Source organism: Xyrauchen texanus, chromosome 11 (genome assembly GCF_025860055.1).
Source record: "Xyrauchen texanus isolate HMW12.3.18 chromosome 11, RBS_HiC_50CHRs, whole genome shotgun sequence".
NCBI lineage: Eukaryota > Metazoa > Chordata > Actinopteri > Cypriniformes > Catostomidae > Xyrauchen > Xyrauchen texanus.
The window spans coordinates 1,999,331-2,017,302 of record NC_068286.1 but is presented as its reverse complement, the minus strand read 5'-3'; the positions used below and the strand labels follow the sequence as shown (position 1 = coordinate 2,017,302).

General features: G+C 36.8%; 1 protein-coding gene across 14 annotated transcripts in view; it reads right to left on the bottom strand.

Moving 5' to 3' along the window:
* The window catches only part of LOC127651721 (uncharacterized), a 40,586-nt gene that overhangs the window by 4,930 nt on the left and 17,684 nt on the right, over positions 1-17,972 (bottom strand). For all 14 annotated transcript variants that reach the window (XM_052137689.1, XM_052137692.1, XM_052137694.1 and 11 more), the window contains exons 6-26: positions 17,178-17,191; positions 15,817-15,960; positions 15,661-15,737; positions 14,501-14,621; positions 14,070-14,161; positions 10,001-10,098; positions 9,610-9,755; positions 8,856-8,927; positions 8,667-8,765; positions 7,677-7,842; positions 7,015-7,061; positions 6,023-6,183; positions 5,308-5,441; positions 4,866-4,913; positions 4,193-4,215; positions 3,411-3,563; positions 3,232-3,326; positions 2,857-2,968; positions 1,606-1,697; positions 842-927; positions 515-666 (exon numbers count right to left, since the gene is read on the bottom strand). In XM_052137689.1, the coding sequence (XP_051993649.1) occupies positions 515-666; positions 842-927; positions 1,606-1,697; positions 2,857-2,968; positions 3,232-3,326; positions 3,411-3,563; positions 4,193-4,215; positions 4,866-4,913; positions 5,308-5,441; positions 6,023-6,183; positions 7,015-7,061; positions 7,677-7,842; positions 8,667-8,765; positions 8,856-8,927; positions 9,610-9,755; positions 10,001-10,098; positions 14,070-14,161; positions 14,501-14,621; positions 15,661-15,737; positions 15,817-15,960; positions 17,178-17,191 (2,132 nt within the window). The remainder of the gene's footprint in view (positions 1-514; positions 667-841; positions 928-1,605; positions 1,698-2,856; positions 2,969-3,231; positions 3,327-3,410; positions 3,564-4,192; positions 4,216-4,865; positions 4,914-5,307; positions 5,442-6,022; positions 6,184-7,014; positions 7,062-7,676; positions 7,843-8,666; positions 8,766-8,855; positions 8,928-9,609; positions 9,756-10,000; positions 10,099-14,069; positions 14,162-14,500; positions 14,622-15,660; positions 15,738-15,816; positions 15,961-17,177; positions 17,192-17,972) is intronic.

The following is a 17,972-nucleotide window of genomic DNA, read 5'->3' as shown; positions in this document are numbered from 1 at the left end:
CAGAGAGAAATATAAAACTGTGTCTGTGGCACTAAAGCAAACAGAGCAATTGGAGTGACCCGTCCAACCTGACACAACATTGACCAATGACATGAGTTTGGGGTGGGACAATTTGTTTGATTACTTGCAGACGGGGAGTGTTCGAAGAATGAAGCGTTTGAAGAAATAGTTGTTTTAGGAATATTGTTTGGTGATGCTCGTGATGCAAAATAATAAAAAAGAAACTACAGTTTTTAGCCTGGAGAACAAATATCTCCGTGCAGTGGGGTTTTGATAAGACAGCCTTGTGTCGTCTCCGTGTCTGTGCAACTTGACGGCGAATAGAGGATGAGCACAAGATGCTTTTTGGTAATTCTCTGTCATCAAATTGTGCACTACTGGCTTAGCTTAATGTCACAAATTCTACAATATACAATAAAATAAAAGTATGAATTTCATGAATGCCTTTTGATTATTTGTCTGGCCCAAAGTGAGTCTGCATCTATTAATTCATTGTACAGTCTTTCTCAGTTACCTTCAATGCCTTTTTGTCTTGATTTTCAGTTTCTGGCAGTCTAGCTTCTGCCACAAACTTTGGCAGGCGTCTCTCGACAATGTCCAGAAGTTTTGTTTGGACCTTTTCCAGGTTTTCATCTTTTGAGTACAAGATCTTCTCAAAGATGTGATCTGATGGAAGGAGAACATTTTTATTTGGACTTTATTCTTTAAATGAAACTGGTTTAAATTCTTCTCAGGTCAAGTATTGAGTTAAAATCATGACATTAAACACCATATTTAAGTGTGATGCCTTGAACTACTGTAAATGTATTTCTTAACAATCCTACCCATGTCTTCAACTGACCTGTGAGTTTGGTGTAGTCTTTCATACTGTTTACAGCAGCAGAGATTTTCAGCTCTTCATCAGCTGCTTCTAGGACTTCTGTGATCCTAATGTACAAAGATAAATAAAAATGAAAACGCAAGTATTGTAAGCATTGCTTTATTCTCATCATAACTGCTGCTTTAGTAAAAATGCTTAAACAGGGGTGTCCAAACAATGACTCAAGATTTTGGAAATAAATAAAGACAAAAGATAAATGATGTGAAAGTCATCGTTTGAACTGTTTGTCTGTTAATGGTCTGTGTCGTCACATCTTAAAGGGAATCACCTCTCAACCAGTACATTCACTTTGCTGTCACCACCAGCTTCATCTACAAATCTTTATCAGGAGTTCAGAAAGTTTCCACCAATGAAGAGCCACGCACAAATAATGACGTGCTTGTTCTGGTACTGGTATTTGCATCCACACTTTAAGTGTCACAACACATTTAACTTTGTTCACTTTGTAGAGTAGACGCAAGCTGGATAAATCATGTTCTCCTTAAATGTCTCCTCCAGCGAGTATTTCTGGGAAGTGTGATTGGTTGTAGTGAATGTATTTGTATACCAGTATTGTATTACTGAAATATCCTTTATTATCATCTTTTCGACCGTAGCTCTGGTAGTGTTTACCTTTTATTTGAATTATTTCATTTTTCATGTGACTCCTTATTTTTATATTTTATTTTAATAAATAAAACAGTGAAACACATGTATAAATCATCTCTCAGGCAGACTGAACACACTTCTCTTCAATGATGTAGCAGATCTTGTGTTTGTAGGCCTGGCGATACAGAGTGTATCGGGTGAGAAACATGTTGTGAATATCATCTGCCACCTGTGAGAGATTGACAGAGGGATTGAAATCATTATTTACTTCACCCTTCACATTTACATAATTCATCATGGGTAGATCTAACGATCAGAAATGATCTTCAATCATAAATTGGGGGATATTTATTGTTTGAAAGAGCATTTCTGCATCATTTGAAAATGTTCACCATTATTGAACACATTTGGACCTTTTGTGCCAACACCTGGGCATGTGCCACACTATTATAGTCCATCTAACCATTATAGTCCATCTAACCATTTTAAATTGGAGCGCTTTTTGCGATTTTCTGTTCTCAAACTATCGTTCCTGTAAATATTTGTAAACATATTATAAGTTATTTATAAGGCATAATCCACAGTCTGGTGTATGTTAAATCATTTTAAGGCAAAGAACCACCGACATGAAGCAGAAGGTGATTGTCTAATGCCTTAAAATCATTGAACACACTCCTAGCCTTGAATTATCCCGATTGTAGTGGTCACTTGCCAGTATTTAAAATTTAAAGCAATCATTGATTTTTCCAGCACATTGGAAGAATGCAATTAATGGCTAACTTTATTTCCATCTGTTATTTTATCTGCTAGTCATGAGATCAAGAGTTCTGCCTTACTGAAACCCAGAGATAAAGGAGTGAGATATGATTACATATGTTTGAATTAATGAATTAAAAAGTTGTACAAATAACTGGATAAATGGATGCAAGTTTTTCGAAGACCAAAGACTTTGTAAAATCTCTATGAATTTAAAGACATATTTCAGAAATAATAATAACCACAAAATGTTGAAGAGACACAGAAATTATAGTTTTAGAAAACTATAAATGAAAAAATGTATTCCAGCTTGAAATGGTTTTGAAACCAACAAACAAAATAGAAAATCTCAAAATGTATAGTTTGAAATATTCCAACATTTTTCAACAACCAGCTCCAGTCTCTATAATTCACATTTCATTCACATTATTCATGTATTTCAACATGGAAATGGGGTGAGAATTTATTGTAAAGGCAGATGAATATTTAACCTTCATTTTCCCTTTCGTCTGCAACATTAATGCAACATTACAGGATGAGCATTAGTTTAGAAAACATTTCAAATATTGCACAGGTGTCAGATTCACACGTGTGTTTTCTTGGTTTATAAAGTGATTTCGTGTATGAGGTACCTTGTCCCTGAAGCAGATGTGCATTTTGCCATCATCACACTCACACAGTCGTGCAGACGTTAGCAGACGTTGATGGTCAAAGCTGTTTGAAATGCCGAGGTAATGACAGTCTCTGTAAAATAACACAAATGAAACCAAATTAATAGTTGATAGACTGATTTTCCTATCCTCAGTTAATGTTTAAAAGAATATTCCAGGTTCAATACAAGTATATATCCGCACAATGTAAATATTATATGTGTAAACATGATATTAACATGATAAAACATAATCAACATAATACAACACATGCTGATGATTGTGCTGAACTTGTACTGAATCTGGAATATTCCATGTTAATAGCAGTATTAGAAACCTTTTGAAATATACATTCACCGTGCAAAATAGTCCCATCTGCGCACATCAATGCCATTCTTTTTATTTACCACAATTTCGGACAGGAAAGGCTTGTCTTGAAGTCTCTGTGAACGCTGAAATAATCTCAACATAATCACTGCATGACCTGATGGACATCTTACACTTTACAGCAGTTTTTATTTATTTATTATTTTTACCTCCTCCACTGAAGCATCATTCCCCTTAATTAAGTGTTTAATAATGGGAAGGTGTTCATCTGGATACAATCTGTATTTTTCCATCTCTGCTGTAAGATTATTGCTCTCATCATCGATCATGTGCTGAAGCATCTTAACTGCGAGCTCTTCATGCTACAAGAATAACAAACACACATTACACATATTATAAATCATAAAAATAAACAAATCAGCTAAATGTACACCATGCAAACAGCCGTTATTAAATTATAAACTATAATACATTTTATATTTCCTCTTTTAAGGGACATCTTAAAGACAAAGTGCTTTATGTTTAGATCATTAATAAGCATATAAAGATCTCAAACCCAGAACTTTCACTTTCTTCCACATTACAACTAATGGGGATTTACACATCTACAATTCTCACGATTGATAAAGTCAGTATTACAACTGGTACTGTTGTATGAAAAGAACAATTCAAGTCACATGTCAGTAAATATAGTGTCCGTGTGAAACAGTGAATGTGTTTATGTGCACAATCCTACACTGATTATGGTTAAACAGCATGTACAGGTATGGACATGTAAACCGCTTAAAGGTTTTCTTCAATTATGGACCGCTCAAATAACACTCATGGCAATAAATGAATCTAATCGAACAATCATTTTGGGGTCAAAAATGACGGCATACAATCAGTATCTGAAGCCAGGTATGTTCATCTACCCACTATCTCACCCAGAAATTAAAATACATTTGTATTAGAAACATGTTTATTAAATCAGGAAAGTTTTGATGCTTACCTTAAACATTTCATCATCGTTTTCTAACAAAGAGAAAATATTTGAGAGATTATGCAACACATTTATAAATGATTATTAAAGAACTGACTGATATCTGAATAATAAACTTAAAGATGGTCTGTCTTTTTCACACATTATTGTCAATTAAATTGGACCCACAGCAAATAAACATCATGGGATTAAATATCTAATCAAAAATAAATCTGGACCCAAATTTTGATTGAGTGTGCCACAAATGGTCTTAAACTTTAAAGTTCACCTGTAGTGGACTTATTTTAATGTTATTATCATTCCACAGAACAACAGTCAAGATGTATATGATGTTTTTCAGGCTTTATTTGTTGCTCATTCACTGTCAGTGTTGTAGGAGAATATGTAGAAGTAAATGGAGTAAAGTATCTTTGTTTATTACACTCTTGATTCTGATTGTCTGTTGTGCAATCCTTGCTTCCATAAAATATTCTTCCACACTAAAATCTTTCTATATTTTGGGTTACCACATAAACATGAACTTTTAATGTAAAAAAAAACGTTTACTGATGTATCGCATTGTCTTTTTGCATTGCAACTCTTTTCATGTTATTGCCAACTTTGAATGAAGGATTATTTTATATGTAACAAGTATCAGTAAATACAGTGATTGGATTGATCAGTGACGTGAGAAACTACTTACTGACTTTACTGATGAATCTCTCAAACAAATAAGAGAATGGACCATGACCTTAAAGACAAAAACATAATAATAAAATACACTGTCAGATCACATTTATTACTTTAATACTGTATTCATCAGATTACAAACATCTGTAATACCGGACAGATAATGAATGAAAAGGCTTGTTCACTAAACCTCACCCTAACTGCAATAATCAATCACAGTATTGTTCAGTGTTAAACTGTAGCTTTGCTTCATTATAACGGACATATTTAGGTTATATAATGTAGACATTTACATATAGAAAACCTTTACATTCAATTTCAAAGAATTTGTTTCCAATAATTACTTTCTTAAAAATCTTTAAAGAAAACAACTGAAACAAATCTGTGGAGGATTTTATTGTGGAGTAAAGGAAAGAGTTTAAATGTGCGAGTGAAGATGGATTTTCTCCACTCACCTAAATTATAGCACAGAGCAGCAATTTGGACACACAGGCTCTCTTCAGGTGTAATGAGTTCCTTTCGTTCTGTACTGAGTTCCTTTTGGTTCTCTTGTAGAACCTCGACGAGACAGCGTGCCAAGTGTGCCATCCTTTCACACACAAACAAGATTTCAGGTTACTTAAAGAAGGAATGGGTCGATAAATCTAATACGGTTATAGGTAAGGTACAACTTTCAACATGAATAAAAAAGGACAAAATGAATATTTAAATAAATTATTAAGTGTAATAAATGTATATATACATAAATACTTTTGATATAGTAGCACAATTTTCATTATTAAGTTCAACCTGGAGAATATTTAGTTAAAATATCTTGTATCATTATTATTGAACGCAATTTCATGATATTATATAAATTGATAGAATTAAAAATGTTGACTGATTTATAAAATGATGAAAAGTGAACTGTACATTCTTGCATACTATATTGTGTGACGTGATACACTATATGAACACTATACTGTAGATATGTGAAGATCATTTGCTTAATTTCTTTTTCAGTTGCATTATTACGTGTTGTATAAACAAGTTTACTCGCCAATCCTATATCATCTCCTTTTGTGTTTGTAGAACTGAGCACTGAAACACTTGTATTGATTTAAGCAGCTCTTAAAAAATATCCTGTTTAAAACATCAAGATGTTACTTAAGTATCACAAAACAAACTTACCCAAGTGAGTGTTCAAAGCGAGTGTGAGTGGCACCAGGGTACACCAAATAGTTCCCTCCCAGTTGTTTAATATGACGGAGTCTCTGAAACTGAGGAGTATCGATGATCTTCACCAGAAGAGGATGCAGCTTAATATGACCATGAATGGGGTCATTGAAAATCTGCAGGACACAAAAGACAATCATTTGTTAAGAAAATTTGAATTGAGTTTATTGTTCTAGATTTAAACTTTGGAAAACTGAAACATATGACCGTGTGTTCCAGCCTGTAGGTAGTAATCATGGTTATTTTTCAGAAGGTTCAAATACTCATGGACTGAATCTGCCTTGTGTCGGTGATGTAATGATGTGGGGAATGTTTTTTTTTGGCACACTTTTGGCCCGTTAATACCAATCCATCATCGCTTGAATGCCACCACCTATTTGAGTATTGTTGCTGACCATGTGCATCCCTTCATGGCCCCAATTTACCCATCTTCTTTTTGCTACTTCCAGCACGTTAATGCACCATGTCACAAAACTAAAGTTTCTCAAACTGATTTCATGAATGTGACAATGAGTTCACTCAGTGGCCTTCCCAGTCACTGGAACCAGTAGATCACCTTTGGGATGTGGTAGAACTGGAAATGTGCAGCTGACAAATGTGAAAAATTGTGTGATACAATCATGTCAACATGGACCAGATTCTCAAAGGAATGGTTCTTCTACATCTTGTGGTTTCCACACCACAATGAATTAAGGCTGTTTTGAGAGAAAGGGACGCTGTAGTCTGTGTTACTATAGTAACTCAGTGACTGAATGAAGTTTAAGAGTGTAGGGAGAGCAACTTCATTGCAACTTTGACAGTGCATCATGGGAATGGGCGGGCACACACCCCTACAATACATACTGTAGTATAACATAAGTGATTGACATGGTATGGGTTGTGTGCTTGCTATGATCTTTGACAGTATGTAGAAATCATCTTTTAACTTGATTTTCATTTAAGTTTACCTTGTCGTTGCAGATTTTTCCTTGTAGAGTTTCCGATGGCTCAGGGTCTGTGGAAAAGACATGCCTTTTTAGATTATTAAAGAAATATTTGTATTTATTTTGTTTTAGGTTTAGCTTAGAGGACATCACAAAAATATAATGTAAAAAATGACCATATTTATGTCAGTAAGATTTCTCACTGATTCTTATTGTGTTGCTGAGCCCTTCATTAGTGCTGAAGCTGATGCTTTTGATTTTTTGTAAGGGCAATTCGATGCCATTTTGTAGTTTAAGTAGTGCGAGTAGTATGTGTACACTGAAAATACAGCAATGAGAAGTGTACTACAAGCACCCGGATGATGCATTTCTTCAACCATTAAAACAGAGCGTGAAACTACTTCTCATTGCATTGAAACAGTCTCAAGCATCAGTGCTTGAGCTGTCACGGCTCAGATTAACACAACAGATTGAAGGTTTCTCACTTTATTGTGCTATTCTTTGTTAGGACACATTGTAAGTCTCTTTAGATAAATCATCTGTGGTACATTATGTGCAACTCTTTATTATATGGTGTTTTATATCAGTGTTGGCTGGCACTGTGTGAGATGCCGTTTCCAGCACATTCTTTCTCAAAGATCAAATACAGAAACAAATCTGCACATTTATGGGACAGTAAGTGTTACCTGAGTGTTCACTTTTCGAACAGTCTTCATTGTCTTCATTGTCTTTAATTGTTTTGCACCAGTCATGAAAACATTTCTCTGCTTTCTGCTGGACCAACTGGTCAGTATTTCTGCAGTAAACTCTGACAAGCCATTCATGAATCTTCTCTGGTATGAGAGTGGACATCTGAAGAAAAACAGGACAATCCCAAAACAATGACCCCGATTTACTAAAGATCTGAAAAAACTAAAAAGATCTAAAAACTTACAAACTTGACAGCAAGTAAAAAAAAAAAGGTCTGAGTTAATGTAATAACATAATCTTCTAAAGATTGTCTTCCAGATGCACTAAATAGCACGTCTTCACCATTTCTGTGTGTTTCCCCGAGATGAATCTGCAATTTAGAGGTGTTGTTCACTCAACGTATCGATTCACATCAGAAGACATCATTTTACTTTTATGCTCTCTAAATATGCTTTTTGGACTGTCAAGAAATCTTAAATCCTGTTCTGATGAAGAAAGTCAGATACATCTTGGACGGCCTGAGCGTGAGCACATTATCAGCAAATGTTCATTTTTGGGTGAACTATTCCTTTAAGTTAATACTCATAAAAACTACTAATTCTGTCATTTATGCCCAAATCAAGTTGTAATGTAATGCTTTAAACATTGTTTTTAACTACCGAAATATCACTAAATATAAATTCTCGTGTCTGTCTCGTGCTCAGATAACTTTGCCATGGTCAATACATCAATGTTACGATGGCTTAACGTCCACATAAAGATGTATTTTCAAGTGAAATGTGCATTCTCAAAAACTACTCAATAATTAACAGCGATACTATGATGGTATCATTATATTTTTATCATTAAAATGTATATTTTGAGAGCTAATTGCATTTGTTGTAAGTACCACCAATGTGTTTCTTCTTTGTAGAGTTTCAATTGAACTCTACAGAACAGGAATGAATGGATTCAGATTGATAAACATGTAAAATAAGTGAGAGTACCTTCTCAATTTTGAAGGATTTTTTGAGGTCACTCTTCTTATAGAAATACACATGATCAATGGGGCTTTTGCCCACTGCAGCGAATCCCATGTCAACCACCTGTGAGAGGAAATATGTCAAATAATAAAGTTAAACTGTGAAGATGAAGGAAAAGATGTGTATTTTCTTATTTATACTTTTAAGACATACATAAACGCCAAAGTCCTCAGGATTCAGTCCGTTTCCTCCGCACATGTCTGACCAGCTTTCCTCTAAATCTTCCTAAAGGGTTTTGGGAGGTAAGTGTTCAATCAGTAAATTAAAAAGTCATAAAATAGACACAAAGGGAATATTAAATTGAATTAAATACTAAAACGAATAAACACATTCATTATACAAAACATGAATTTACACTTATACATTGAAGCTAAAATAAAAAAGAATCATTTGTTCATCCAAAATCTGACATATGCACGGGTTAATGTACAATCAATGCTTCATATCTATGTATTAATTAAAAGGAGCAAAATTATCTCACACACTCTCTCACACACACACTCTCACAAACACACTCTCATACACACACACGCTCACTCACAAACACACTCACAAACACACACTCTCTCTCTCTCTCACACACACACACACAAACCCTCTCTCACACACACACTCTCTCTCACACACACACACACACACAAACCCTCTCTCACACACACACACACACACACACACACACACACACAAACCCTCTCTCACACACACACAAACCCTCTCTCACACACACACAAACCCTCTCTCACACACACACACACACACACACACACACACACACAAACCCTCTCTCACACACACACACGCACACACGCACACACGCACAAACACTCTCTCACACACGCACACACACACACACACACACACACACACACACACACACACACACACACACACACACACACACACACACCTTTGTTAATTCTCGCTTCAGACGGGCATCTCCCACAAACTTTGGCAGCTCTCTGCAAACAATTTTCTTTAGGATGCGTTGAGCCTGTTCCATGTTCTTTTGTCTGACAGGGTCAGAGTAGTTCAGGATCTCTTCAAAGATGCCATCTGTAAGGATGGTTGGGGTGGAGAACAGGTTACTCATAATTTGGACTAAAATATTCTTCCTTTGTTGTCTTGATTATAAAAGTGGTCATACTGTAAGTACACAGTAGCACATGAGTAGAGCCAATAAAACGAGTAGATATCCTCTGACTCCTGATATTCCAAAGTTTTCCTTCCCTTTCTCTTATTTCTTCTTTTCTTTCTGTGCTACTTTTCTGTCAACTGTCATTTCTATCCAGTCATCGTACCTGTGAATTCAGTGTAGTCTGCCATATCATCTATGGATTTTGAGATTGTGCATTCGGGTCTCAGCTTGCCATCAGCCTCTATGAGGGCTTCAGTGATCCTAATGTACAAAGAGAAACAAACATGAACCTATAAATAACTCTGTTAAACCAAGAGAAATATCAGGACCCATATTCACAAAGATTTTTATCTTACCACTAGAAGTTCTCCAAAGAGTTTCTAGTGAAGCGTTTTTGCTTAAAAGAATTTAAGAGAAGGTAGATTTGATCATAGATGACGTCACATTTTATAAGCGCGCTCTTTTAAATTGCCCAAAGTAATACACTCACCTAAATGATTATTAGGAACACCTGTTCAATTTCTCATTAATGCAATTATCTAATCAACCAATCACATGGCAGTTGCTTCAATGCATTTAGGGGTGTGGTCCTGGTCAAGACAATCTCCTGAACTCCAAACTGAATGTCAGAATGGGAAAGAAAGGTGATTTAAGCAATTTTGAGAGTGGCATGGTTGTTGGTGCCAGACGGGCCGGTCTGAGTATTTCACAATCTGCTCAGTTACTGGGATTTTCACGCACAACCATTTCTAGGGTTTACAAAGAATGGTGTGAAAAGGAAAAACATCCAGTATGTGGCAGTCCTGTGGGCGAAAATGCCTTGTTGATGCTAGAGGTCAGAGGAGAATGGGCCGACTGATTCAAGCTGATAGAAGAGCAACTTTGCCTGAAATAACCACTCGTTACAACCGAGGTATGCAGCAAAGCATTTGTGAAGCCACAACACGCACAACCTTGAGGCGGATGGGCTACAACAGCAGAAGACCCCACCGGGTACCACTCATCTCCACTACAAATAGGAAAAAGAGGCTACAATTTGCAAGAGCTCACCAAAATTGGACAGTGGAAGACTGGAAAAATGCTGCCTGGTCTGATGAGTCTCGATTTCTGTTGAGACATTCAGATGGTAGAGTCAGAATTTGGCGTAAACAGAATGAGAACATGGATCCATCATGCCTTGTTACCACTGTGCAGGCTGGTGGTGGTGTAATGGTGTGGGGGATGTTTTCTTGGCACACTTTAGGCCCCTTAGTGCCAATTGGGCATCGTTTAAATGCCACGGCCTACCTGAGCATTGTTTCTGACCATGTCCATCCCTTTATGGCCACCATGTACCCATCCTCTGATGGCTACTTCCAGCAGGATAATGCACCATGTCACAAAGCTCGAATCATTTCAAATTGGTTTCTTGAACATGACAATGAGTTCACTGTACTAAAATGGCCCCCACAGTCACCAGATCTCAACCCAATAGAGCATCTTTGGGATGTGGTGGAACGGGAGCTTCGTGCCCTGGATGTGCATCACACAAATCTCCATCAACTGCAAGATGCTATCCTATCAATATGGGCCAACATTTCTAAAGAATGCTTTCAGCACCTTGTTGAATCAATGCCACGTAGAATTAAGGCAGTTCTGAAGGTGAAAGGGGGTCAAATACAGTATTAGTATGTGTTCCTAATAATCCTTTAGGTGAGTGTATATGTACAGAAAAGAGTTATTTGTCAGCAAATTGAGAGATTGACAGATAGTGGAATATATTTAACAAATGTAAATGTTTGTGAATGCCGCCTTTATTTCCCTGCAGTGATCAATAACAGTTGCATGTGGCCAGAGAGCACGCGTGTTTGTAACCCGGACAAAAACACACAAGATGAGACAGTCACAATGTCGGTGAGAACTGCTTTTATTGTTAGTAAAAGCAGTGCAGGCGAAAGTACAAAAACAGGGCAAATCCAGTGAAGAATGGTCAGGGAAAGCGTAGGGTCGAAAGCCGGGGAGTCAAGGAGAGTAAAGGGGGCAAATCGGGGAGAGTAGTCGAGGGGAGCGAGGGTCAAAGCCGGGGAAACGAAACAAACACGTAGCAAGAGGGGACTCGAGGGAGCAAAAGACAGGGGAACAAGAGGAGCTGGCAAGCTAAGAGGGAACGAGTAGGGAGGTCAAAACTAGATGAGACTAGCGGGGGCAAAACTAGACGAGACTAGCGGGGGCATAGGAACGGGAAACTAAACACAATAACCAACACCCGTGAAACGGAAGTGCTGGGTATTTATAGGGGAAGGTGCAGGTGTAAACAATGAAAGGTGACGAGACGAGTGCAGGTGAAACTAATGTGTGGGGATCGGAAGCGCGTGAGTGTAGGTGGTCATAATGTTCAGGCTGATTGAGGCGAGTGCGCCAGAGGGAGGAGATAGTTTACGAGCTAGAGAGCTAGGGGAAGCATAGTGGGCGTGAGGGCTCGAGCGAGCAATGCGAGCGTCAGAACTCGAAGGGAGCGGAACGAGCGAGTAAGCACGAGGGAGTGCGCGTGTGTGAGAAGGGAGATAGTGTGCAAGCTCGAAGGGGCGGAGCGAGGGAGCGGGGTTCGTGACAGTGTTATTAAAACCTTAATCTCCCGTGTAATTGGGTTGTTTTGATTCGTGGGAGAGTTAGTTGCATCTCTAACTAACTTTGCAATAATAAAAACACCCTCACGATTCAGACAATTACTTTTTAAAAGTATTTAAATATGAATGTTTTTAAAATTAAAATGTTATATTATTAAAATGCATAGACTGAAAAGGGCCTGGGTAGCGAGTGTTGACGCTGATTATCACCTCTGGATTCACAAATTTGGTGTACCAAATATTTGTGACCATCATCGGGAATAAACAATGGCAGTGAATGGAAAAACACCTGAGAAATGATATTAAGAAAAATGGCTTTTGATCCATGCCAAATTCTAGGAAAGGTGTATACTGATCTTAAGTCAGAACCACATTTGACTTTCACGGCATTAAAATCAATTTAATCCACGATATATCTCCGTACGCCGCCAAGTATGACGAGTGACCGGCGTAACCATAAACATCTTTCAGAAAGAAGTTACAAATGTTTCTGATCTGATTTGGGCAAAATATTACAAAGTGTCTGTATGAAATTGCTGCTTTTAACTAATGAAGAATACACAGAAAGCATCTGAGGCACGTCAGTGTCCATGAATAATATGATTACATTCTAGTCTTGTGGTGTGAATAAAGTCTGTCCTTCATAATCTTACAATGTGCTTTTTATTGACATTAGTACATGCACATTAAACATACATTATAGTGCTTTTTAATTATTACAATTTGTAACAATTCTGACATTCATTTATAGAGTCTGGGTGTTATTAATTTTATGTCCTTTGTGCATTTCCAGTTTAACTGTGTCAGACTCGATGATGCTTTTCATACGTATAATTGACACGTGTACAGATAACTGACATGTCTGAATATATTAGCAATTATTATTGTGTTGTGTAAGTATGTGTACATTTGATATGTAAATTGTGTTGTGTAAATATGTTGTTTATTGTAATTGGTATATGTCTCGTCACTGTCATGCACACAAGACTAACACACACTGTTGGAGCTATATTTTTATTTTTGTTTATTTTGGGCTTAAGTTAATTTATAGCCTAATTTATTTCTTTTCTTGTTAAAGTTAATTTGGTTTATTTTGTATTTATGCTTTACTTGTATTGTCGTTTATTGGTCACATGGTGTTATGTTCATTTGCATAAGTAGGTCAAGGTGGGAGGTACTTCAGGCTCGAGGGCATATGGTTTTTAACCAGCATGAGAGAGGCAGCAGAAATGTCTGTGAGCTTGCTTATGTGTGTGAATAAACCTCCTCAAACTCAATCTTGTTATGGACATCACTTTGCTTTGGTACCTCTGAACCTGCGTAAAGCCTAACCATGACGTAGCCTCAAGTGGCCATTTGAGAAGTTTGTTATTATTTGTTTTTGTTTAAGTTTATGGTCAAATAGCCACTACACACACTGATGCACTGTATAGTAGTGTGACATAAATTGATATTGATTTGAGCGTGTTTTATCCCTGTTCCCTTCATCGCTGCTTCAATTTAGCGAAATGTTTCACTTGAAAGATAAAAATTAATTGAAAGAAAAATACAATTTTCATCCGCGATCATATAGTGACGTCACATGATACAGGTCAATAGATCTGCTCTTTCGGACACAAAACCCACATGACATCAATGATGTAGCCGGTCTTGTGCTGGAGGGCCCGGCGGTGCAGAGTGTATCGGGTGTAAAACATGTCGTAAATAGTATCTGCCACCTGTGAGAGAAACAAACAATGAGCACAGACCGAGACACAAAGGCATGTAATATATTAATTACAGAATGTACATTTAAAAGTGTCAATAAAAATAACAACAAAAACACTTTATTCAAGATAGTAAGTTTATATAAAAGAGACATGTTTTTTTATCCATGATATCAATTCAAAATGAAATGTTTTCGCATGCGGAATATGGCAACTAAATAATGTAATTTTGTGTTGCATATCCCCGTGACCAAAATACAAAGCTTTGTGGCCACTGCAGGACAACCCAGACAAGCTGAAGCGCTCCTGATTTTTATATAAGTAAAAATGAAAATGTGGTTTATCATGTACCTTGTCCCTGAAGCAGATCGACTGTTCTTTCTTCTCTCTTATTTCCACCTCACACACTCGTGCAGATTTCAGCAGACGCTGAAGATCAAAATTGTTTGGAATGCCGAGGTAGTGACAGTCTCTGTAAAATAATAAAACAACGTAGAGCAATAAATCAAAAGTTGTGCCACATTTACAGAGTAACAACAATTTCATTATCTTCAACTATTCAATCTTAGCCTGTTCTCATGCTGGGGAAAATATTTCTGCTCAAATCTAAGATTCAGATACCAACATAGCAGAACGTTTAAGTGTATTGAATTCACATTAATAATTAATTAGCAGTAGAAAAAATTATTAATAATAAAAAGCATAATAAGTTATTTTTGCTAATAAATTTGAGAGGCAGGCTACAAAATTAGTCAAAGGACATTTCAGGCAACACTAATTGTGCCAAACGTCATTTTTAAATGTGAATTTTTTTTTTTTTTTACCTCCGTCTCTAGGGCTGCTATAGAGTGGAAATCCCACTATAATAATAATAACTAGACAGGTACATTTCCAGAAGAAAATGTGAGTGGTGCTTGCAATGGCAAAGGTACACTTCCCCAAGTGAAACGAGCCCACAAACACGTCTGTAAAATGTTCAAGTGCTGAGATACTATGGGTGTACTTCTACGGTTGCTAGGGAGTTACATGTAGCTGCCAGACAGTTTCCAGGGTAATAATTAAAAAGGCTGATATCTATTTCATGTCAAATGTCTTAATGATGATCTAGTGCAGAGATGGGTATTAATATCTGGTTGCTAGGGTGTTCCATATGGTTGCTAGCATGTTACCAAGGTGATAATACAAAGGCTGCTTGACAGCCGAGGTCAAAATAACAAATCCCTTTGTGTGTATGTTCTTAGGTAGAGAGATGAATGAAGCATGTTGCTATATGGTTGCTAGGGTGCACTAAATGGTTGCTAGGGCATGGATAGGCAGTTGGAAATGTGATACTTCAGGAAAGCTTGCCAACCTGAGTCCAATGAGCCAACCCAAAAGTAAAAAAAAATAAAATAATGTTTTGCTACTCTGTTGCTAGGGTGAGCTCATTTTGGTTGCTAGGCAGTTGCCAGGGTAATAAATTAAGCACCATGAATAATAATAATGTAAAAATCCTTTAAAATACTAATTACCTCACAAAATAGTCCCATTTGTCCACATCAATGCCGTTCCGTTTATTTGCCACAATCTCATACAGGAAAGATTTCTCCTGCAAGAAAAGAAAATGTCATACTTTTGAAAGCTGAACTTAATCACCACATCCTGAAAGGCACTAAATAAGTTTTTACCTGATCTCGAGTTTTGACTCCCTGAATTAATTTCTCAATAAAGGGAAGATCCTCCTCTGGATTCAATCCATAGTTTCCCATCACTTCTCTCAGTCCATTCTGATCAACCATGTGCTGAAACATCTGAATCGACGCCTCCTCATGCTTGAGAAGATGGACATTAACATCAGTATAATAATACTGTACACACAGCCACAAATGAATTATAAACTACAACATTGCTTAGTTCTAATTTTCTGTTCCATTTTTCACTTTGATTCTAATTTGATCCGGAAGTGATTTGGAAGATGGTGTTTAAAGCATGGATAGTTTGAAGTCAAGGTTTTATTATAGGGGCCAAAATTAGAGCAAGAATATTTTTCTGCATTTTAAACAGCAGATTGAACTAAACTTAGCAAAACATGCACACATTTTCATTCACGTGTTGTCTAAATAATATGTCCTTTGTCTTTTCTGTCATCAAGCTGCAATTTTATTTCAAGAGAACGCATGTTGTACTATTGATCTGAAATATGCCAACATGGATTTTGGTCCTGCCTAAAATCGGGGGCACCTGTCTCTTTGGTGGTCCCATCATGTCATTTCATCTCATTTCATCCCATCAGTCTCTAAACTTTGAAATATATTCAAAAGATTTGGTTGAGGCAGTAGATAGCAGGTAAATGTCTGTACGTGACGCTAGTTATTTTGAATGGATTTAAATTGTGCACAATGTACATTCACTTCCTGTATATTCTCTACTCTTATATTTATAAAGGCCTGGGGACAAGTGTCTTCTGTTATTTTGATCGAACCGGTAACCTTCTGGAAAGGAGGCTGTGGAAAATACTGAAAAATACTATTTTTGCTCAAAACATTTATTTTTACTCCCTTGGAATGATCAAATACTGCACTAAATGTTAAAAGAGGTGTAAAACAATCATCAATCAGTGTATGTAGTGGTGGTGTTAAATTCTTTGGGCTCCAGAAATTAGGGGGACAAAATCAAAATGTTGATCAAAATAATTCTTGTCAGTTTAATATTTACCAGAAAGAAAAAGGGAGAAACAAAAACTTTTGGGATTGGTTGGTTTATTCAGTTAGTTACATGGTGATTTTGAGTTTTGTTTCTGTCACATGTTTTTTAAAAGACAAAAAAACTAATTTGCACAGGTGAAGCTCTTTATTCAATGAGTGAGAATTAAGCTGAATTAAGAGTGTGTCTTGTTTCATTTAGTTTCAAATGCTGTTTCATTCAATGCAGAACTGATTATTGTGAGTTACTTTTGTGAAAAATCTTTTCATCTACACACTGTTGCACACTGACAATAAATATAAGTGTATTAGAATATGTATCTGTACTAGAGAGTTATGATGCTTACCTTCCACTCGGAACCTGTCAGACAAAAACAGATTTTAGAGATTATTTAAGACATGTTGAATGTATTATCCTACAACCAAGGATCAGGCACAGATTTAGAAAGCTTTTTTAGAGGCCCCTGGGCACAAAATCTTGGAGCACCCAAAAAGTGGAGATGGTTGGAATATTTCTCCTAATTAAATCCTCTCTGCAATCCTTCTCCCTTTTAGCTTTCCGTTTTGTGGCTCCACCTGTTTTTATCAATGTTGTTTGTTTTTCAATGTCATCAATCTTTTTTTCACACTATCTTCTACTGCCGGTCTTGCCGCTATCAACAGTTTCCGCGGTAACCTGACTCATTGTCATCATCAGACACAGCCGACACGGCCAAAAAACTGATCATGATACTTTTTTGTGTGCAAATAAATTATTGTTAACACACATACACACAAACACACACTCATTAATTAATTTTATTTTAATGTAATTTTAAATTAAGGATGAGGCCACACAGTTAGTGGGGTCTTGGAGGCCTTACAGGTCAGAGGCCCCCGGGCACCGGCCCAATCGGCCTGGTGGTAAATCCGGCCTTGCCAAGGATTCTTTAATTAATTGGGAGAGAAGCCAAAATCATTCAGAAGGACTCCCTCACTCATACTTTTTTCAATTTCTAAGTAATTTAGAATGATTGTTAGAAATATATTGCCAAAGCTGCATAATAGTAATTTAACAAACTGATTTCAATGATTTCCTCCCCCAAGGGAAAGAAAATATTTCACTAATAGGTCTGAGGATCTGAAGTGGGACACCCACATAG